We start from the raw sequence: 23,612 nt of genomic DNA, 5'->3' as shown, positions 1-23,612 counted from the left end.
GTACTGGAGCTTATCTAGAAGTATTCTATGATTTACACTATCAAAAGCCTTTGATAGATCACAAAAAATCCCAACGGGTGACTTCCGGTTACTTAGGGCATTTAATATTTCATTAGTGAAAGTATATATAGCATTTTCCATTGAAAAACCCTTTTGGAAACCAAACTGACATTTTGTTAAAACTTTACTTTTACAAAGGTGTGAAGCTACTCTACAATACCTTACTTTTTCAAAAATTATGGATAAGGCAGTCAGAAGAGAGATTGGGCGGTAGTTGTTGACATCAGACATATCCCCTTTTTTATGCAGTGGTTTAACGGTGACATACTTCAGTCTATCTGGGAACATACCCTGCTTCAGAGAGCTATTACATATGTGGCTAAGAATCCCACTTATTTCTTGGGCACAAGCTTTTATTATCCTGCTGGAAATGCTATCAATTCCATGTGAGCTTTAATTCTTGAGAGAGTTTATTATCTTCTTAATTTCAGCAGGATAGGTGGGTGGAATTTCAATTGTATCAAATGGTGTGGGTAAGGCCTCTTCCATTACCTGCCTTGCTTCTTCTAATGAACATTTAGATCCTATTTTCTCTATAACATTTGAAAAATGATTATTCAAAATGTTTTCGACTTCCGGCTTGTTGTTTATCAAGTTTCCATTCGCTTTGATGGTGATGCCATCATCCTGTACTCTTGGTTGCCCTGTCTCCCTTGTAATAATATTCCAAATTGTGGTGTATTGTTGTAAATAATCTGCATCCAAACCTATATGTTTGCCCTTGAATACCAAGCCTGTATGGGAGGGAATGTTTGACATGGAAAGGGCAGCATCTGTCAAAATGTAAGTACTGTTGTTCATTAGTAGGTTTATTGTGGACAGGTATGGCAGTGTACAAAGTTCTTGAGCACCGTCCTCCCTACCTTAATCTTGCTCTTGTGCCTGCATTGCATCCATGTATGAAGACTTAACTGAAAGGACAATAATTTTCTATGAAGCCTCTTTCAGGTATTCAAATCATTATACAATGATGTTATTTATGTGATGGGATTTCATGCATCATTGACACACAAACTTCCCAGACATTTGTAGCATTCAAATAATAGCAATTCTCAACTATAGCAATAGAACCGTAAGTTAATGATGATGATGATGATGATGATGATGACGACGACTTAATACTCTTGTAAGACATTCGCTGTAGAGACTACTATGAAAGTTTTAATTTCAAAATCATTATTGGTCTTTCTTTTTCTTCCTCAGGGTGTGGCAAGTGAAAAATTCAATGCTCAGCTGTGGATGCAACCCGTTATGGCTACTTTGAAAGGTCAAGGCTTTGTCCCCCGTGGACAAAATCCAAGTAATGTATACAATATGAAAGGAAAAAATATTCCTCTCAACAAACAGGATGCTGCAATCAATATAGCTATGCAGGTGGCAACTGAATTTGCAGAAAATGCCCTCAGCAGTGTAAGCTATCGTAAAAGAATGTGATACAAGATACAGCCACTGACCACTGAAGAACATCTTATATAAGTGTCATGTACATTCTTATTTATTTATTTGTATGTTTGTTGCTGACTAAATAAAACTTACTGTATATTTGGACTACAGTTGTTATTTCACAGTAAAAATCATATTTTAGACTGTTCTCAATACTAATGAGTGTGGTTACTACACAGTTACACTGACCCATATGGAACAGATAAAGGAAAGAAAGAGCTGTCTTAAACCTTATTATTTATTGGCAGGCAGATGAAGAAGACTGCATCATCCACATGTTGATAGCACCACAAAGGAGGAACAATTGAATGTATCATGAAAAGAATAGATTTGTTACTCATCACATACAGGTGATTGAGGAAAGCAGTTTGTTGGGTTGAGAAGAGGAAAGCAGTTTGTTGGGTTGAGAAGGATCAGGTGAAGCAAATGCAAGAGACGGTGTTCAGGTTCTGGGGGAATGTGGATAGGGTATCCACAGATCACAAAGACATTATCAGTGAATCTGAACCAGTTGTGGGATTTGGGATTCTGGGTGGTTAGGAAGGATTCCTCTAAATCAGTGGTTCCCAACAGTAGTCCACCCATTACCCACATATGTTGTGCTTTGTCCTGTACATCACTGATGATAAAAGTGAGACATACAGGTAATAAATGCTAAATATCTCACAAAAATGTTTTTTCCAAGTTGTAGATAGTACCTGCAGTAGTTCAAAAATTGATTCATTACTCGCTTTGAAACAGATAAATGAATTAATTGACAGCATGACACAGCAGTACCTACATAAGGGCTACTATAGTGTTTTACCCAGTTTAATTATTATTATTATTATGATTATTATTATTATTATTAGTATGGTTGGACACATATCATTAACAGCCTTAAGTTGTCAAACTTCTGCCAGTTCGCAAGAAAGGAATGGAGCAATGAAGTACCGTGTAGTTGTAATTAAACTTTCCCTATTTAACACATTACAACATGGAAACTAATTACTGTACGAGTACCAAACTTGGCAGCATTAATTTCAAGGACATGGGGAAGAGAAATAATGCAGAATCAATTAAATTGAAACCCTTTTAATGTGCTGCTATGGTGCATCATACCATTACATACCAGTACCACTACTGCTGCAGAAGGGGCTCAATATGGTGCCCATTAGTGTCCAGAAGAGTCTGAAAGCACAGGATTGCATCCTACACAGCAGAACAAAGCATTTCCATAGGTATGTTGGCTACCTCTCTTTATATGCTGTGCTTCAGATCAGCAAATGTGGGAATGTTCCCCTGGTAAACCCTGTCCTTCAGGTAGCCCCACAATCAGCAATCACAGGGTGTGAGAAGGTGATCACGACAGCCAAGCATTTGGAAACAATAGGCGGATAATTCGATCGTTTCCAAATGTGTTTCAGAGAAGCAGTTGAAATTCACGAAAGACGTTCAATGGGGCCCCAACTTGTATGAAAACTGTTGAGTTCAGTGCGTCTCTCTCCTGTAAGGTGGGTATGACATGCTGGCAAAGCATATCGCAGTAATGCTGGACAGTCACACTGTACGTCATTAGTCTTCGAGTGCCAAACTGTTCAGAAAAGAATGGGCCAATGATGAACGTAGCTGTGAAGTCACAGCCTATGGTGATACGTTCACCATACAGAGGAACTTCATGTGCAGTGACTGGAGGTGAATATCCCCACACTCGACAATTGTGTGTGTTCATCTCATCCATCAGTGAATAATGAGCTTCATCTGTCCATAGGATGGTCCAGGGCTAGCCCTCATCGACTTCAATCCTTGCAAGAAAGTGAAGAGCAAAGTCAACACATCATTGTGCATCATATGGTGCAAGCTGCTGTATGATATGGATCTTGTACAGATACCATTTGAGAATGGCTCGATGTACCTTCCGTGCAGTGGGCCACGGAATGTTCAACTGTCATGATACAGCATGCGTACTGCTTGACGATCAGGAATTGTGTGCAGTGTTGTCTGTCATAGCAACAGCAATTTCATCAAACACCTGTGGGAAACCGGTTGTCAGCCTCTTCCAAGAGCGATACCCAGTTGTCCAATTGATTTGAACAGCAGGTGGAGAAAGAGGACACTTCCAAAATCCTGTCGGCCAGCAATATTCTGGAAGCCCAGCTGCAGCATTTCTGTTGTTCTGATAACAGAGCTTCACCAATAATGCCCTGCTCCTTTTGTCCAAGCTCATGCTGACACAACTGCACGGTGGCTGCTCAGGTGTGTGAGACTATGAATCACGATGATTGATCATGGCACCTGGTAGCCATAGTTCGAACTATACATTGGCATTGTGATGCATGGAAATCATATTCTGGATATTAATGCTACCAAGTTTGGTACTCATACGGTAATTAGTTTCCGTGTTATAATGTGTTAAACAGGGAAAATTTAATCATAACCATCCAGTAGAGTGCACACATTTGAACTTGATTTGAACTTGTTTGATTTTAAATGGGGTTGCAGTGTGCATGTCCAGCAAGTGCAGCAACGAAGACAGTAATGCAGAGGAAGCATGTTTTGTAACAAGTGTGTAACCTCACTCTGGATAGTTAGCTTTCTTTTCCGGGAAGAGGTTGTGGGTAGCACTTGCAATGCACCACGAATTCCTTCGTCTCTCTCTCTCTCTCTCTCTCTCTCTCTCTCTCTCTCTCTCTCTCTCACACACACACACACACACACCACAAAAATGAAACATCATTCATCTTTCACTATTTTAAAAATAAAAGTGTTCCAAGAAACATCTTTCATCCTAGTTTATTTAGGGGCTAAAGTTAGTGATGATGTGGAGCGGGTGGCAGACAACAGATGGCAGGGGGGGGGGGGGGCGGCAGGGGTACTAGTTAATGTCTGATTGCACTCGGGGGTAATGGTCTAAGAAAGGTTGGGAACCACTGCTCTAGATGGTCCATAAATAGGTTGGCATAGGATTGTGCCCTGCGGGTACCCACTGCTGTACCACAGATTTGTTAGTAAGTGATGCCTTCAAAGATGAAGCAATTGTGGGTGAGGATGTATGTGGTCATGGTGACCAGCAAGCAGGTTGTAGGTATGGAATCAGTCATGCTTTGGGAAAGGTAGTGTTCAATAGCAGTAATGCCATGGTCAATGGAAATTGTAGTGCAGAGGGAACTGGCATCAACAGTGATGAACAGGGTGTCGTATGATAAAGGAAGAGGAGCTGTAGAGAGTTGGTGGATAAATGGTTGGTGTCTTTGATATAGGAGGGTAGGTTATGGGTAATAGGTTGAAGGTGTTCATCCATGACACCAGAGAGTCTCGGGGCACGGTAACTGACCATAATGGGGCGTCATTGATGGTTGGGTTTATAGTCTTTAGAAAGTGTGTAGAAGGTAGGAGTGTGGGACGAGGTAGGGGTGAGGAGAAAGCATGACTCACAGAAGAGGCTCTGAAATGGGCCTAAAGATTTAAGGAGGGACTGTAGATCAAGCTGTATCTCTGGAATGGGGTCACTGTGGCATGGTTTGGAGGTGAACAGATCTGACAGCTGGCGGAGTCCTTCTGCCAGATAATCCCTGTGGTTCAAAACCTTTGTGGGCAGGTAGGATTATATGGTTGGGATCAGTTTTTAGGTCAAGGATTGTGGTTCTTTCTTCACATGTAAGGCTATCTCCCATGCTGAGTAATTTGGGGAATGACGGTGATGCAAGGTTTCAGGTAACTGGTTTGGGGGCAGTGGGGATGGATCACTGTGGATGGTGGAATGAACTGAGTCAGTCAGGATTGAACAATGGCTTTTGGTTGACTTTGATTTATAGAGTTGTGTCAAAAAAGTGTTTCCACTGTATGGACCTGCCGAGGGAGAGAAAGTCATTAACAAGGATGGGACACTCCCAAATTCAATCATGCTGTACTTGCTAAAGACCTTCTTGCCTTCACACTTTTCTGCCACCAACCCTATGAATCAGACTCAATCCAAAGCCAATGTTGAACCCTGAGTGACTCAGATCACACCACCATCCACAGTGATCCACCCCCATCGTCCCCAAATCACCCTTTATTAACATTTCAGCATTTCTTAACCTGAAACCATGCCTCACCTTCATTCTCCAAACCCCCCTCAACATGGAAACTAACTTCACATCTTAACAAAGAACTACAATCTGCCGCCTAACAACTGATCCCGACCTTACAATCGTACTTGCCAACAAAGGCTCGACCACTATAGTTTTGAACTGCAGGGATTACCTTGCATAAGTACTCTGCCAGCTGTCAGAACTGTCCACCTACAAACCCTGCCACAGTTGACCCCATTACAGAAACACAACATGTTCTACAGTCACTCCTCAAATCTTTGGACCGTCCTACATCCTCTCACCTGAGTCTCTCTCTCTCTCTCTCTCTCTCTCTCTCTCTCTCTCTCTCTCTAACCCCTATCACTCTCCATACTCCTACCTTCTACACGATTCCTAAATCCACAGACCCAACCACCCAGGATGCCTCATTATGACTGTTACAGTGCCCCCATTGAGAGAATCTCTGCTCTCATAGACCAACACCTTCAGCCTACTACCCATAATCTACCATCCTACATCAAACACATCGACTATTTCCTCCACTGACTCTCCACAGTTCCTGTTTCTTTACTACAAAGTACGCTGCTCGTTACTGTTGATGCCAGCTCCCTCTATACTAACATCCCTCATGCTCATGGCCTTGTCATTATTGAACACTACCTTTCTCAATGAGTTGAAATGTGGCAATGTGGTGTGCACAACTGGCCATGCTTCAGACAAGCAATAGCTCTAAGAACTTCATATGATACGTAAGAATATGAGGTATCTTCAGAAAGAAACCCGGTTGTTGTATGAGCAATAAAACTAAAGTTCTAGCCTTTTTAATTAAGCAAGAACTGATTAGTATGCTGTGGGGTGGCAGACAGATGAACGGCCAGAGTGGAGGTAGCGTGCCAAAGGGTTACGATAAGAGCCAAGTCAGGGGCGGTAGACCAGCACAGTGACTTGCAAGAATGTGAAGGCAGAAGGACACAGAAAAGCCAGGGGCAGCTTAGAAATACGACACAGCATCCACAGGCGGACACCCCTTGTGGGCGGAAAGGTGCACTGGTCCTTCCAGAGGCTGCTGAAGGGTAAAAAAGTAGTTTGTTTGAAAAAACTTTAAAGTAGACCAGAGGGGCAGAGTAAAATTTGCAGAAGAGTGTAAATCAAAAGTGTAATTGCGCAGAAAGCAACAGGGAAAGTATAAGGTAAAATTTGTCTTTTTTAAGGGCAGAGACGGTGGCTGATGTCACAAGCGGTTTAATGGGGGAGAAGGAGCACACATCGTGGCATTGTTGAGGACTAGCAGTTAGACCGGGGAGCAGTACAGATGGCCGGCAGTTTCGCTCCCACAAGATTACCAACTAAGCTTTGCTTTTAGGCTAAATCTGCATAAGACCGTGACAAAGTAATGTTTGCGTAGGTGGTGAAGTTATTTTGACTGTGAATGAATGTTTATCTTAATATGTGACAATTACTGAGTTGTAGAAACAAATAGTTAATTGAGCAAACCTTAGTACACACAACAACATGACAGTCATCGAACACGGTGAGTCAGCTGCTGTGCTCGGTCCTGCTGTTGGAAATTCTGTTTTTGCTAACTGCCAATGATCTTTGTGACCAATTGGTTATGATCTTGCTTATTTTTATGTGGGGTATCAAGTGTAAGAAAGGACTGAATTCCATGGCATCCGGTAATACAAGATCCTGGCCTTGTGCACTGGACTGAACAAGAGCGAATTTCATATGTAGTGGGTCACTTAAGGGGCGATGCCTTTCAGTGGACTCAGGAGGTGGCTACTGGATGCAAAGAGTTCACAGACTGAGAAAAGGTTTTTAGAATAATACTTGTATCTGTAGTAATGAACAGTCCCTTTTTCCAGATATATCAAGGATCTGATGCCTTCACAGACTGTATTAACCTCCCATCCTTGTGCAGAAACATGTCTCGTGTGTCTTACTCACTATTCAGCTGCCTCCTCCAACATTCCCACCATCCGGCCACAAACTAGGGTGACTCAGTTACTCCAGTCCTGGGTGGTACTGAATCACAATCTCCACCAGGGTTTTGACCACCTCTCGTAGAAACCTTAAGTAAGAAACATCCTATCCACTATCCCTTACAACTTCTGTGCTGTATTCTACATGGGTGTAACAACCAACAAATTGGCTGTTCCCATGAATAGGCACAACAAACTGTGACCAGGAGACAGTTGCACCACCCAGTTGGTGAATATGCTGCCCAACACAATGTACTTTACTTCAACGACGGCTTCAAAGCCTGTTCCATCAGGATCCTTCCAGCTTTTCTGAATTGCACAGATGAGAACGCTCCCTGCAAGGTATCATGTGTTCTCATAACCTCTGGCTTCAGCCTTCACTAGAACCACCTGACTGCACCTAATAGCACCCTGCTATCCTTCCCCCTCCCTGTCCCAGACTCCTCCTTACCCCCATCACTCTGATTGCTTCTCCTATCAGGCACAGTTGCTCACAGTCCAGAGATAGTGGTCATGTGTGGGAGTTCTGCTTGTGTGAGTATGAGTGTGTTTTCTGCATTAGAAGGAGGCCATTGGCTGAAAGCTCACACGTATAGGAATTTTTTTGTTGTGCCTGTCTACAACTCAACATTTCATCTCTATGGTAAGTAGCAGTCTTATCTTTTTCATAATATTGTCTTTATTCCATCCTGGATTTTCATTGTTTGAACAACTGAAAATCATACTGTCTGCACAAACCTTGCCAAGTTGTGGTGCCTTGTCTGCTTCAACATTACAGATAACTGTATCATAGGTGCAACCACTATTGAGGAGTACCTGTGGTGGCCCAAACAAACATGTGGTTCCTGAAGGGGGCCAGCAGCTTTTCCAGTAGTTGCAGGATATTTGGATGATTGTCCGACCTTGCCTTGTAGTATCAACCAATATGGTCTTTCTGTGCCAGTACTGAGAATAGTTGAAAACAAGGGAAACTACAGCTATTACTTTTTGCGAGGGTATACAGCTCTACTGTATGGCTAATTGATGATGGCTTCCTTTTGGAGAAAACATTTTAGAAGTAAAGTAGTCCTTCATTCAGATCTCCAGGTGGGAATTACCCACAAGGAAGACATCATCAGGGAAAAAGAAGGTGGCATTCTACAGACAGGAGTGTGGAATGTTAGATCCCTTAATTGGGTAGGTAAGTTAGAAAATTTAAATGGATAGGATGAAGTAGATAAAGTAGAAACCAGTGAAGTTTGTTGGCAGGATGTGCAGGACTTCTGGTTAGATGAGTACAGTGTTATAAATACAGAATCAAATGCAAGTAATGCATGAGTATGTCTAATCGTGAATAATAGACTAGGAATGCAGGGAAGCTACTACGGACAGCATAGTAAACATATTGTCATAGCCAAGATAGTCATGAAACCAGCACTCACCACAGTAGTGCAAGTATAAATTTATATGTCAGCTAGCTTTACAAATGAAGAACAAATCGAAAGAATGTATGATGAGATAAAACGAATTATTCATATAGTTATGGAAGAGAAAAATTTAATTATGATGGGGAACTGGAATTCAGTTGTAGGAAAAGGAAGAGAAGGAAAAATAGTAGGAGAATGTGTACTGAGGTAGGAATGAAACAAGCAGCCACCTGATAGAATTTTGCATAGAACATACAGTCATCATTGCTAACACTTGGTCTAAGAATTATGAAAGAAGGTTGTATACATGGAAGAGACCTAGAGACACAGGAAGGTTTGAGACTGATTACGTAATGGTGAGACAAAGATTTCAGAACCAGATTTTATACTGTAAGACACTTCCAGGGTGAGATGTGGACTCTGATCATAATTTATTGAGTATGAACCGTAGATTAAAACTGAACAAATTGCAAGAAGGTAGGAAATTAAGCAGATGGGACCTATATAAGTCGAAAGAACCAGAGGTTTTGAGACTTTCGAAGGGAGTATTGGGCAATGATTGACTGAAATGGAGAAGACAATACTGTAGAGAACGAATGGATAGGTTTAAGATGTTAAATAATGACAGTACCAGAGGATCATTTAGTTAAAAACACAAGGCCTGTCACACAAGACATCAAATTTATTGATGTGTTGGAATAACAGTTTTCCAGAGACATATTAGTCTCAACTTTATCTTCGATAAGGATAGAAGAAGCTGGAACACTGAATAAAAATTTGTGCCCTGGCTGGGACTTGAACTCATATTTCTCTGGAAAAATCTTATTCCAACAGACCACCTATGCCTGAGTTACAGGTAGAGTTTCCCCATTACATACAAACAGGCAGGGCAGGGAGGTACTAATGAAATGTGTTGGAGAGCCTCGCCAATAGTGATGATGTGAGAAGGGGAAAATGGGCTGAAGGTTTGAATTGGTTTGTGTTAGGGAGGGCATTGGACTTAGATAGTCTATGCAGCTGTGGCAGCCACAATGGTGTAGTGGCTAGCACATCTGCCTAGTAAACAGGAGACCCGGATTCAAGTCCAGGGTGACACACAAATTTTAATTAATTTCTTCAGCTTCTATCCTTATCAAACATTGAATTTAATTTATAAAATGAGAAAATATCAAAATGCAGGAAATGAAGCATGCAAAAGGGAATACAGATACCTAAAAAGTGAAAGGGATAAAAAGTATGAAATGTCTACAGGAAAAGTACAAGTCTACGGAAGCATGTACAACTTTCTGAAAGATAAATATCACCTAGAGGAAAATGAGAGAGACCTTTGGAGAAAAGGGAGACATCTGTATGAATATCAAGAGCTCAGGTGGAAAACCAGTACTAAGCAAAGAAGGGAAAGCTGAAAGGTGGAAGGATTATATATGAGGGGAGTGAAACTGAAGGCAAAATAATAGAATGAGAAGAGAGAGTAGAAGGGACAGACAATTGGAAAGAAATTAAGTAAACTGTTTATTATTTCAAAACTAATCACAATAGTTGTTAATAAATTTATCCCACTATGAGACATGGTGGTCAAGGCCTTCATGGAAAAAGTTTGTGGTTGCCTACTGAGCCACGATTGTACCCATGTGTGCACCTCTTCATCAAAGTAAATCACAGCCACGGATGTATTTTTTGAGGGCTCCAGAAATATGGAAATCGCAAAGGGAAAGATCAGAACTGTGTGGAGGATGTGTAAGGTCTTCCTAGTGAAACTTCTACAGTATAGTCATCAGACTAAGAGCTGCATGTCTGGGTACAAACATGGTCCCATCAGAAACCGCAAACATTTTTTTCATGAAGGCATTGATTGTCTTTTCTCACAGTGGGATAAATGTAGTAACAGTTATGGCAGTAATTTTCAGTAAGTGTAGTATATATTTTTCAGGATACAATTCAGTTGTCAGTTGCAAATATATTTCTATTACACATTACTAAGTAAGTTTCTGTAATATGCATCTTATACTTCGCATAAATGTATAGCTGAGATATAAAGATTTATAATATGACTAAGTTCCTAGGCTCCTGAAGATGACAAATTAATTTGTTGAAACTGGTAAGGTGCAATAAAAATATATTTGCAACAGACAACTGAATTTTATTCTAAAAAGTGAAAAGTTTGTTTTACCAGTTTTCCATCTGTTCTGTTTTCATATTATTGCCCCCTTGCACGTGAAGAAGAGATGGGAGATACGATACTGTGAGAATTCGGAAAAACACTGATAGATCTAAGCTGAAACTAGGCTGTTGGAATAAACGACATAACCTCAGAATTGATGATACCCTCGGGAGAACCAGCCATGACTAAATTATTCCACCTGGTGTGCTAGATGTATGAGACAGGGTAAATATCCTCGGATTTCAAGGTTAACAGTAAGAGTAATAATTCCAATTACAAAGAAAACAAATGTGATTATTACTGAACTATCAGTTCAATAAGTTTTGGTTGCAAAATACCACAGGAGCTATTTACAGACGAATGGAAAAGTGGTAGGAGCTGACCTTAAGGAAAGATAAGTATGGGTTCTGGAGAACTGTATGATCATACAAGGCAATACTATCCGTACGGCTGAGCTTATAAAGACAGGCAAAGCTATGATTGCAGCATTTGTGGATTTAGAGAAAGCTTTTGACAGTGTTGACTGGCTTACTTTCTTTGGAATTGTGGAGGTAACGGGGGTAAAATAAAGGCAGCAAAAGGCTACTTACAACTTGTACAGACACCGGATGGCAGTTATAAGAGTTGAAGTGCATGAAAGGGAAGCAATTGTTGAGGAGGAGTGAGACAGGATTACAACCTATCCGCAATGTTATTCAATCTGTATATTGAGCAAGCAGTAAAGGAAACAAAACAGAATTTAGAGTAGGAATTAAAGTCCAGGGAGAAAAAATAAAACTTTGAGGTTTGCCGATGACATTGCAATTCTGTCAGAGACGGCAAGGGACTTGGAAGAGCAGTTGAACGTAATGGACAGTGTCTTGAAAGGAAGCAAAACAAGGGTAATGTAATGTAACCAAATTAAATCAGCTGATAGTAATTTTGGAAATGAAACACTAAAACTAGAGATGAGTTTTGCTGTTTGTGCAGCAGAATAATTTATGATGGCCAAAACAGAGTGAATGTAAAGTGTAAACTGGCTGGCAAGAAAAACGATTTCTGAAGAAGAGGAATTTGTTAACATTGAACAAAATTTTAAGTGTTAAGAAGTCTTTTTCGAAGGTATTTGTAGCCTGGTGTGCAAGTGGAAAGTGGGTGATAAGCAGTTCAGACAAGAAGAGAACAGAAACTTTTGAAATGTGGTGCTACAGAAAATGCTGAAGGTTAGATGGGTAGACCACATAACTAATGAGAAGGCGCTGAATAGAACTGATGAAAAACAAAATCTGTGGCATAATTTGACCAAAAGAAGGGATCAGTTGATATGACACATTCTGAGACATCAAACAATTATCAGGACTGAAAACCACAACAGCAACTTGCATCAAATCATTGAGTAGTGAATTACAGTATTTCAGTCAGAGGTGTTACAAAATTATAACACTCGTCACATTCGTGTTTATGGCTCAGAGTTGTCACCACCTCTTGGTATTTTGCTCCTGTCCCTTTTTCATAGTTTAGACAAACCATTTCCAGATCTCTTCCTGTTAATTTGTTACTTTTCAGTATCTCCTATATTTACTTCCATGGTATTTCAAAGCTGCCCACTATCTTCGCAGATCCACTTTTCTTTCTTTTATGAAAAGGATAGACTGCTGCTCACTATGAAGGTGACACATTGAGTGAAGTACAATGAAAAGACTGGACATTGAGCTTTCTGCCAGTCTTCTCCAGTGCAGTGCTAGGAGACTCCCATCATCCCCATCCCTTTTACAGCCCTACCTGGCTACCCTCGCCCCCGCCCCCGCCCTCGCCCCCGGCCTCGCCCCCGGCCTCGCCCCCGGCCTCGCCCCCGGCCTCGCCCCCGGCCTCGCCCCCGGCCTCGCCCCCGGCCTCGCCCCCGGCCTCGCCCCCGGCCTCGCCCCCGGCCTCGCCCCCGGCCTCGCCCCCGGCCTCGCCCCCGGCCTCGCCCCCGGCCTCGCCCCCGCCCCCGCCCCCGCCCTCGCCCCCGCCCCCGCCCCCGCCCTCGCCCCTGCCCCCGCCCCCGCCCTCGCCCTCGCCCTCGCCCCCACCCAAGCCCCATGCCCCATGCCCCATGCCCCATGCCCCAGGCCCCAGGCCCAAGGCCCAAGGCCCAAGGCCCAAGCCCAAGCCCAAAGAGCCCAAAGCCCTCCACACACATTGGTGCTTCCATTCGACACAGTTGCATCCTGGCCAGAGATAAATCAGGTGTATTTGAGGTATGGGTGCTTTGTGTGTGTGTGTGTGTGTGTGTGTGTGTGTGTGTGTGTGTATGTGTGTTTCCTTTATGGAGAAAGCTTCAGACAAAAGCTCAATGTGTAACATTTTTTTTTTTGTTGCACCTGTATGCAACTGAATGTGTCATCTTTATGGTGAGTAGCACTTTATCCTTTTCATAATGTTGTTATTGTGAAAAAGAATAGTTCCTACTCCAAAAATAGCGGAGATGCTGGGTCACAGATTGGCACAACAAAAACACTGTCACAAAATAAGCTCTCGGCCAACAAGTCTTATGTCAAAAAGAGATGGCACACACACACACACACACACAAGCGCAACTCACACACACATGACCACAGTCTGTGGCAACTGAGGCTCCACTGCAAACAACAGCAGTGCAGGGTGCGAGAGGTAAGCAGGTGGCGGTAAGGAGGAGGCTGGGGCAGGAAGGGGGAGTAATAGCAGGGTAGGAGTGGCGGCTGTGGGTGCTGTTGTGGAGTGTGCAGAGACGAGGTGCAAAGAGGGTAGGGCAGTTAGTTGCAATCAGGAGTTTAGACAGAGGGTGGGGGAGGGTTGGGATATAGTGGAAAAGGAGAGAAGCAAAAAGTGTGTGGGTGGAATAGAGGAATGTGTCATGCTGGAATGGGAACAGGGAAGGGGCTGATGGGTGAGGACAATGACTAACGAAGTTTGAGGCCAGGGGGGTTACAGAAATGTAGGATATACTGCAGGAGAGATCCCACCTGCAGAATTCAGAAAAGCTGGCATTGGTGGGAAGGATCCATATGGCACAGGCTGTGAAGCAGTTATTGAAATGAAGAATGTCATGTTTGGCGGTGTACTCAGCTACAGAGTGGTCCAGTTATTTCTTGTCCACAGTTTGTTGCTGGTCATCCATGCAGACAGACAACTTGTTGGTTATCATGCCCACATAGAATGAGCACAGTGGTTGCAGCTTAGCTTGTAGATCACATGACTGGTTTCAAAGGTAGCCCTGGCTTTGGTGGGTGGGTGATGTTTGTGACAACTGGAGTAGGTGGTGGTGGTGGTGGTGGGAGGATGTATGTCCTGTCCAAGCTCCCAACTGCACTTAGCTGCCCTACCCTCTCTCCATCTCATCCCTGCACACTCCCCAGTAGCACTCACCATCCCCCACACCTGCCCCGCTATCCCTCCCCCTCCCCACCTGAGCCTCTTCCTTATTCCCAGCCAGTTGTCTCTCCCATTACACACACTCCTGATGCTGCTGTTGCTGCTGCTGCTCGTAGTGTGGCTTCAGCTGCCACCGACTGTGGTCATGTGTGTGAGTTGCACTCGTGTGTGTGTGTGTGTGTGTGTGTGTGTGTGTGTGTCGTCTATTTTTGACAAGTGCCGTGTTGGCCAAAAGCTTATTTTATAACAGTCTTTTTGTTGTGCCTATCTGTGACTCAGGATCTCCACTATATGGCGAGTAGAAACTATCCTTTTCATAATATTGTTACATTACATCCTGGATTTTCCATTGTTTGATCTTTCCATAATGTTTTTGTTTCTTTCTTTTTTCCTTAACTTGTGTGTGCCTGCGCCAAATTCTTCAGTGTTGTCCATTACCAGAGTTCTCACTGTGTTTGACTACTAGGTAGTCTTATTTATAAAATGTAATGAATTCCTTTGCAGTTGCCATTTTTAAACCATGAGAATTTATATAGACCTGTAAACAAGCTATAATTTCTCCGCATAGTGCATAGCAGGGGTAGGCCACCACAAAGCCTTCACGTTCTACTATTTCGTACCATCATATCAAAGTTATCTACTTTTAAAAATTCGATTGCTACATTTTTAATTTTTGGATACCGTTACTGTAAAACAACTATTTAAAACAAAAGTTTTAAATCTTCACTATTTATTCGAAACATAATAATTTTATTTCATAATATTCTCAAGTTTATTCTTACATTAATAACACAAGAATTATTTTACATTTGATGTGATATCTGAGAAGCTGTTTTGTCAACAATGTACTTGACATTTGGTGTATAACTTGTGCACTTAGTCAAATACATGAGTCCAGATGTTCATCAGTCAACCTTGTTCTGTGTTTATTTTTAATAAAGGTCATATTTGAAAACAGTGATTCACACAGCAACATTAACTAAGATAGGGTATTTCTCCTCTGCAATTAGAGGCCAACAGGTTTAGGGTTCTGCAACACTTTTGAGAAACAAATCATTTTTAATGATATTATTTCAAGTTCAAGAGCTGCCCTACCTATGAAAAAAACTTTTGCAATGGAAGACGATATATTCAATAGTTCAATGTTAGCCCAAGGGAAAGATACAAACTGGGTTACCACTGAAATCGTATTGAAGTCTGAAAACCGATCAGTGAAATCTTCCCTCAAATTGAAGATCACTATCGCATGACATTCACTATTGTAAGGTATCTCACTTCCTTCTATTTGTGTCTTCAGAGTTGGAAAATGTCTTAATTCACTTCTCTTAAGGCAGCATTCCCACAAAAACAATTTTTCAGTAAAAGAATTTACTTCAGATATCATATCAGCAATATCTTTGTCATTGCCTTGAAATTTCAAAATCACTTCATTAAGCTTTTCTGTTAGGTCAATTAAGACAACAAAATTCATAAGCCAGAGAGGATATTCAATAGAAGCTGACAGACTATTCTAATCTTGTTCTTGCAAAACCAATTTGATAGCCGGTAAAAGCTTGTGTAAATGTTGCAGCACTTTTCCCTTGCTGAGCAGTAAATCTCCATACTGTAGTTCTAGTTAAGTTGCCAAATCTTTGAAAACTCTTGTTTGAAGAGATGTAGAGTTGCTACTCGCCATATAGCGGAGATGCTGAGTCGCGATAGGCACAATAAAAGATTCACACACTCATAGCTTTCGGCCATTAAGCCTTTGTCAGCGTTAGACACACATACATACACGCGCGCACACACACACACACACACACACACACACACACACACACACACACTCACGCAAATGCAACTGCATGAGTGTGTGTGCGCGAATCTTTTTATTGTGCCTATTGCGACTCAGCATTTCCGCTATATGGTGAGTAGCAGCTTTACATCTCTGGTATTGTTACATCCATCCTGGATTTTCCATTGTTTGCTTCTTTGAAGACAATGAGAACTAATTTTGTCGACTATCTTTACAACAGTATTCATAAGTTCATTCAAATTTAAAAACTTTCCACATAGAGACTGCTGATGTAAAATACAGTGATAAGTTAAAAATGCTGGAAAACTTTCATCTCTTTGGCACAGAGCAATAAAACCACTTTTAGACCCTCTCAAGGCTGGGGCTCCATCTGTGCTAATGCTTACAAGCTCGTGGATAGGTATTTTCTTTGATAGAATGAGTTGCTCCATGGCAAAAAATATATCTTCTCCTCTTGTATGGCCTTTCAAAGAAATTACTTTCAAAAGTTCTTCCTTGACAGTAAAGTTATTAAAAACCATCCTTACAAAAACTGGCCACTGAGCAGTACCTGTTGCATCAGTGGACTCATCTAATTGCATTGAAGAATAACAGCACTCATCCAAATCTGTTTTTAGTTGAAAGAAAACCTCATTAGACATTTTTTCAACTCTCCTTGTGACCGTTCTTGATGAAAGTTGAATGAATTCGATGGCAGCAACTGTTTCAGACTTGTTCTTGAAATTATGAAACAACTCGTCAGCAGCCTCTCAAAATGCTTCTTCTATGAATTCACCATCTTTGAAGGGTTTCTTCCTTTTCGCCATTACATTCGAAACATGATAAGAAGCAATGGTGGCAGCAACACTTTTGTCTACTGGTTTTGTGAACATGCTTTGTTGAATACTTAATTGATTTAAAAACTTTCCACACAGAGACTGCTGATGTAAAATACAGTGATAAGTTAAAAATGCTGGAAAACTTTCATCTCTTTGGCACAGAGCAATAAAACCACTTTTAGAACCTCTCAAGGTTGGGGCTCCATCTGTGCTTTCTTGATTTTCTCTTTTCTCAGTTAGGAGTTTACAGGAAACCCGGTGTTAACATGTGGATGCACAGTTTTGAAATGTCTCTTGACGTTGTCTTTTTCACAAATGCAATCTTAGCACCGCACAATAAACAAATGCATGTGCCATTTCTTTCTGTTACAAAAAATTTGTGTTCCCATTCGGAATGAAAATGATAAATTTTATGTTTTTTTGATACACAACTCGTTATGCGTGAAGTCGCTGCACTACTCATACGTTCTCAAAAAGTGTCAACAAGGTATGCAAATATGCATGCTCAGTGATGAGTACTGACGGCACAAAAAAGTTCTACCTATGTCCTTTCCACGCTCTGTTACACCGCAGAAATTTGTGGTACGCAGCACGGAACTCGCCGCCTTCTCCTCACGTATCTAACACATTTCACAAAGATGAATGAAACAGTGCAGCAATGAGTGGCGTGCAGATGGTGGCTGATTTAACTAATGTGGCAAAAAATTTTAGAGGTTCAAGGTAGATGTTGGTACCACTTCTACACTGTTATTAACAAACAAAACAACTTGTGTCGAGTATGCACAATTGATGATATTATTCAACAATTTTTCTTTTGCACTCTCAGTACCCATGCGATCTACCAAATAAGCACTCACGATCTACTAGTAGATTGCGACTGATGTGTTGCCGACCATTGGTGTATAGCATTAGATAATTCTAAATTGTCAAATTAAAAAGACTTTCTGATAGTAGATATTCTTAATCCACATTATTCCTGTTATGAAAAAGGCTGGTTGGATTATTTCTTTGTGACGAAGTATGTTATTCTTATATTTCCCATCTGAATACAACTCCAAAACTTTTACAGTAGCATCTTCATACTTACAGATTCTGTAAGTTTTTGAGTAATCTTTTTACAGTAGCATCTTTTACAGTAGCATCTTCATACTTACAGATTCTGTAAGTTTTTGAGTAATCTTTTTTGTGTTAGAATCACAGGGCAGTAAATGTTACAAATACAGCAATGTTTTTGTATCATTTAGAACACTTCTTAGTTAATAATCTCACAACAAATTTGAAGTCAGTTATATTTTGTTTGTATTCTTCTTGTATGAGTAATTAATCTGCTTTCCGAGAACTCTCATCAGTTACTTCCATTGAAACTTTACTTTCTGCGAAATTTTACAAGTCACATATTGGATTAATAATTTTCTCAGACATGACTTGAAACACAGAGAATTTACTGAGGGATGAATACAGTAACTCAAGAATATACAAAATCAGTTATCAAGGAAAGGACGTATATCAGCCGGAGAGGAAGATTGTTTTATGTATGCTATAAAGAACATTTTAACCCAAGTTCTAACAGCGTGGTATCAGATGAACATTTAAATGCAACTAAGCATACTATGTCCGCCCCTCGTGGTCTCGCGGTAGCGTTCTCACTTCTCGAGCACGGGGTCCCGGGTTCGATTCCCGGCGGGGTCAGGGATTTTTCCTGCCTCGAGATGACTGGGTGTTGTTGTGTCGTCTTCATCATCATCATTCATCCCCATTATGGTCGGAGGAAGGCAACGGCAAACCACCTCCATTAGGACCTTGCCTAGTAAGGCGGTGCGGGTCTCCCGCATCGTTCCCCTACGCTCTGTAAAGAAGCATGGGACTTCATTTCCATTTTTTTTCAAGCCTACTATAGGAACTGATATATCAGTGAAAATAATCAGTGTTTGAAAATGTAACTGGATAGGTAAAAAATAGGCTCACCAAGCGACAGCAGGAGAAAGCATATATTAAAAGTTATGAAAATGTTCATGATTTTGGAGTAAGTGGCTCCTTCTTGTGGAAGAAGGGTTGAAGGGAAAGAATGAGGTATGAAGGAAGAGGATTGATGAGGTTTAGGAAATAGGAGGATTTGTGGAAATTTGCCCAAAACCCTGGGTCAGGGGAGTCTCACCAGATGGGATAGAAGGAAATACTAATTGTTGGGGACTGCACTGGATGAGATTTGAAAACCTATGAGCTTAAAGGTTTGACAGGATAATGAGGAAGATGGAGATTACTGAAAAAACATTATGTAAGAGTTAATAAGAGCAGAAGGCTAAGTGCATTATTCATGTTAGAAAGGTTGGGGGGAGTGAAAAACAGTCAGATCAGAAAATAAAAGGTGTGTAAAACTAAAAGGGAGTGACGAAAAGGAATACTTACTGAAAATAAATGCTGAGACTGAAGAAATTCATGTAAATTTAGGCCAGGTGAATGATGAGGATCAAGGATATGTTGTAACGACAGTTCCAGCCTGTGGAGTTCTGAGAAACTGGTATCGAGGGAGAACCCAGATGACGCATGGTGAAACGCGCGCTGAGATCATAACAGTCATGTTGTAGAGCATGCTCTGTAACAGAATATTGTGTGTTGCAAGTACATATCCTCTGTTATGACCATTCATCCTAACAGATAACTTGGTGGTAGTCATACTAACCAAGAAGACTGAACAGAGCTTACATGCTAACTGGTACGGGGCTGACAGGGTGTGTGTAGGGCAGGTCCTGCAGTGGGGACAGTCACAGGGGTAGTAACTATATGCTATGTCAATGGGTGCAGAATGAGCAAAGGGTCTGCTGTGTCTGCGGCTATGGATATAAAAAGTTCAAAGTCATTTGTAAGGATTTTATTAACTCTAAACTGCCAACATAACGTCTCATGTGACATACAAAGTAACTGATCCACTGTCCAATTCTGAGGGAAAAAAACTCCATTGTTCCTGTTATACAACAAAACAGTTGCTCTGGCGCTTATTGCTGAGTGGCATCAAAGACCACACCACCTTAATGGGTGGCTGAGGACGTGAAGAGTATCTGGGTCGACGTCTCGGTGGTATGCTGATGGTGGACTGTCATGATGACACGGGAATGAGCACCCGATTGATGAAGAGGTATAAGCTCTCAGATTCTGGACCAGGGGGCTCACTCTGTGTGCACCTGCCTGAGCCTCAGCGCAGGGCTATATAGAATGCTTGCTTCAGGATATGTCACGGACTATTTCTAGTTCTTGTACACAATGACCTCTTGTGGTTCAGGTGAGGTCAGCTGGTGGGTGACAATGAGAGACTGCATATACAGTAAGACCAACAAAGCTGACCCCTACTTGGTCTGCAGCCCACTTTACAAGTCTTTCAAGAGGATAGAGGGTGGTCGGCATTCCCGACACTTGGAGGTCTGACAACGATACTGCAGAGATTGGGGGGTTGGGGGGGGGGGGGGGGAGGTATGGGAAATTGTTCTAAGTGTAGTGGGCAAAATGTCAGACAGAATATAACTCATTTCAGGCCATGATTTTAGGTTGTCATAGCACTGACGAAATAGCTGATTAATGAATTCAAGACCAGGGTAGTACTGAGTTACAAGAGGTGGACTCCTGAATTGTTTTTTGGAGGGATCATCAGTACTAGGATTGGATGTGATGGCCTGGAAATTCTGCTTTTGAACTAGGCTGGTGGGGTAATTATGTCCAGTGAAGGCTAAGGTGAGAATTGTGGCATAGTGCTGAACAGAAGTGAGGGATGAGGTCAACATTGAGAAAAGGAGCATAGACCCTCACTTACATACACCAGTAGGTCATCTACCACACTGGTAAACTGATGATTCCAACATTATGCTCCCAGTGGACAAATGATCTGTCACTGTGGTTACTGATCAACGGGAATGCGTAAGTGAGCACAGTTGGCCCAAATCAGGATGTTCAACACACTACTGCAATCTTGCATGACAGTGATTGACAGCCAATGGAATTCATAGAGTTAGTTTGATGGTTTGTTGTTGCTTGAAATGGTTATGTGGAAATGTGGATGCCCAAATGTCTGAAGAAATTTGTGCATTAGCAGCTGGCCAGTTTCCTTTGTCAGTTTAGTTATATAACAGTCTCTCTTTCTACTGTTCACATTTTGTCATCCCCATGATATATGCATACAGCTGGTTAAGAGATGATGAAAAGTTGAGAAAATATACACATGACATTATACAACACACAAGACAAGTACAGGGTGTTTCAAAAAGAATATAAGTATTTCAAAGGCATATATTTATTAAACTTTAAGATATATGAATATGAAACTTTACACACATATTTACAAACTTATCAAGTTCAGATTACACGTGTTGAATATGTCCTCCATCAGTGACACGAACAATATCACATCAACACTCAAATTCCTCCCCTACTCGGGGAAGAGTGTCCTTCATCACTGATGTTATGGCAGTACGGATTCGGTTCTTCAACTCTTCCAGGTTCTGTGGGAATGGTGGTACATAAACATTGTCTTTAACGAAACCCCACAGGAAGAAGTCAGAGGGTGTCAAATCTGGTGACCATGGAGCCCAGCTGAGACATGCTAAGTCGCCAGCTCCTTGACAACCAATCCAGTGGTTCGGTAGAATTTCATTCAGACATTCACGCACTTGGCGACTTCAGTGAGAGGCGCCCTGTCTTGTTGAAAAATGAAGTTGTCTTCATGCAGCCTCGTAAACAACCAGTTTCATAATGTAGTGAGCTACTGCTGACCATTAACTGTGTTTCCATCAAAGATGAATGGGTCATAAACAAATGATTAGGATATCGCACAAAACACTTTGACTTTGGTTGAATCTCGTACATGTTCAATGGCTGCATGTGGGTTCTGTAGGCCCCAAATTTGAACGTTGTGTGTGTTTACCTGACCAGTAACATGAAAAGTTGCTTCATCACTGAACACAATGCTTTGTGTGAAAGTGTTATCATTGTCAATAGCATCAAGAATCTCGTTACAAAATGCCACACATTTGCGTTTGTCATCAGGACACACAGCTTGTAACAGCTGTAGCTTGTACGGCTTCATAACCAATCGACGTCTCAAAACACGCCAAATTGTTGTTGTTAGCAGCTGTAACTCCCGACTGACATGATGAGTTGATTTTGAAGGACTATGTTGGAAAGCAGTTTGAATTCGTGCAACATTTTCTTCAGGAACACGGAGGTGGCCAGGACTCTTTCCTTTACAAACACGTCCTCTATCTAGAAACTGTTGATACCATCTGTGAATGTTCCACCCATTCGGAGGATCAGTTTGGTACCTCAACCTGAAATGTCTTTGCACTGTAATCATGGAATTGCACTCTGCAAACTCGAGAACACAAAATGATTTCTGCTGCGGAGTAACTATTTTAAACATATAACAGTTACCAAGCAAAACAGAAGGCAAGTGACATCTAGTGGCTGTTAATATAAACTAGACTATGTATTCGTTCCTCCAATAGCCGAGCTGAGGCGCAGCGATCGATAGTTTGGACAAAATAATACTTTGTAATATGTATATTCTTTTTAAAGCACCCTGTATTTTAACATAAGTGTATAATAGAAAACAGATATGATGTGATGGTGTTTATTGACATAAATTCCATCTACATGATTCAGAAGGCTTAATGTTGAGGCTCACATGAAAAAGCAGTTCAAATTCCTACTTTTGTGCAGGGGAACATTTGAAAATTCTTTGTGCTAGTTAAAATGTGGAACTGACTGCGAAAAATCAGTCAACACTGTGACACTGGACAAGCAGTTTATTACAGATGCCTTCTTGTGCTCTGGCAGCAAATTTTATGGTTGAGATCCAATGCAAAGTAATTGAGACAGATGTGCAAATTTGTGTACTTATTGCAATTTTAAATTAAATAAATAATGTAGCTGGACAACTAATGCATCGTAATCTCCAGATGATATCTATATTGGTGCTTATTTACCTGGTAGAAGTTAAAAATTTCATTTATGCTCTCTATTATCATTACCAAAAACAAGTACAGAAGTTGTTGACAATCCTAGATACAATCTCTACACCTATAAAAGGGAGACAGAATACCCCCCACAGCTCTACAGCTGAACCATGCCTTACGAGTAACTCTGTTCAAATACTAAACAGAAGGTTGCCGGCAGTAGTAATGTTCCAAATAAATCGACAAAAACAGTGTGAGGAGATGAACATCAATACAAAGGACTTCTTTAATTGCTTTTTGCCTCTCTAATCTAGTATATATGATTTCTAAAGTATAGAGCCCAGGATACTAAAATCAGTGGATGTGACTGCCCAGGAGACATCACTTCAGGACAGGAAAAAAATCAGTACTGCTACAAATATTTATGGGAAGAGCCGGTCAGTGAATTTCGAACTCAGATAACTGCGAAGAAATGAATGTGCAGAACATGGTCTGCAGTTAAACAACTGAAGAAAGATTCACATTTGAAACATGAGTCCCTCTTTCATACATATGGCGAAAATAGAAAAACCAAGTACAGTAAT

General features: G+C 41.3%; 2 protein-coding genes across 2 annotated transcripts in view; one reads left to right on the top strand and one right to left on the bottom strand.

Annotated features, from left to right (window-relative positions):
- LOC124544968 (alanine--tRNA ligase, mitochondrial) overlaps positions 1-1,608 on the top strand; it is a 91,838-nt gene extending 90,230 nt beyond the window's left edge. Inside the window, exon 13 of the mRNA XM_047123715.1 lies at positions 1,264-1,608. Within this exon, the coding sequence (XP_046979671.1) occupies positions 1,264-1,494 (231 nt within the window). The 3' untranslated portion in view covers positions 1,495-1,608. The remainder of the gene's footprint in view (positions 1-1,263) is intronic.
- Positions 1,609-12,853: 11,245 nt separating this feature from the next.
- Positions 12,854-13,180, bottom strand: LOC124544954 (glycine-rich protein DOT1-like). The gene has a single exon (XM_047123701.1). The coding sequence runs from the start codon at positions 13,178-13,180 to the stop codon at positions 12,854-12,856; it is 327 nt and encodes a 108-aa protein (XP_046979657.1).
- Positions 13,181-23,612: the final 10,432 nt, after the last annotated feature.

This window comes from Schistocerca americana, chromosome 8, assembly GCF_021461395.2.
Source record: "Schistocerca americana isolate TAMUIC-IGC-003095 chromosome 8, iqSchAmer2.1, whole genome shotgun sequence".
Lineage (NCBI taxonomy): Eukaryota > Metazoa > Arthropoda > Insecta > Orthoptera > Acrididae > Schistocerca > Schistocerca americana.
This window is presented reverse-complemented; position numbering and strand designations above follow the sequence as displayed.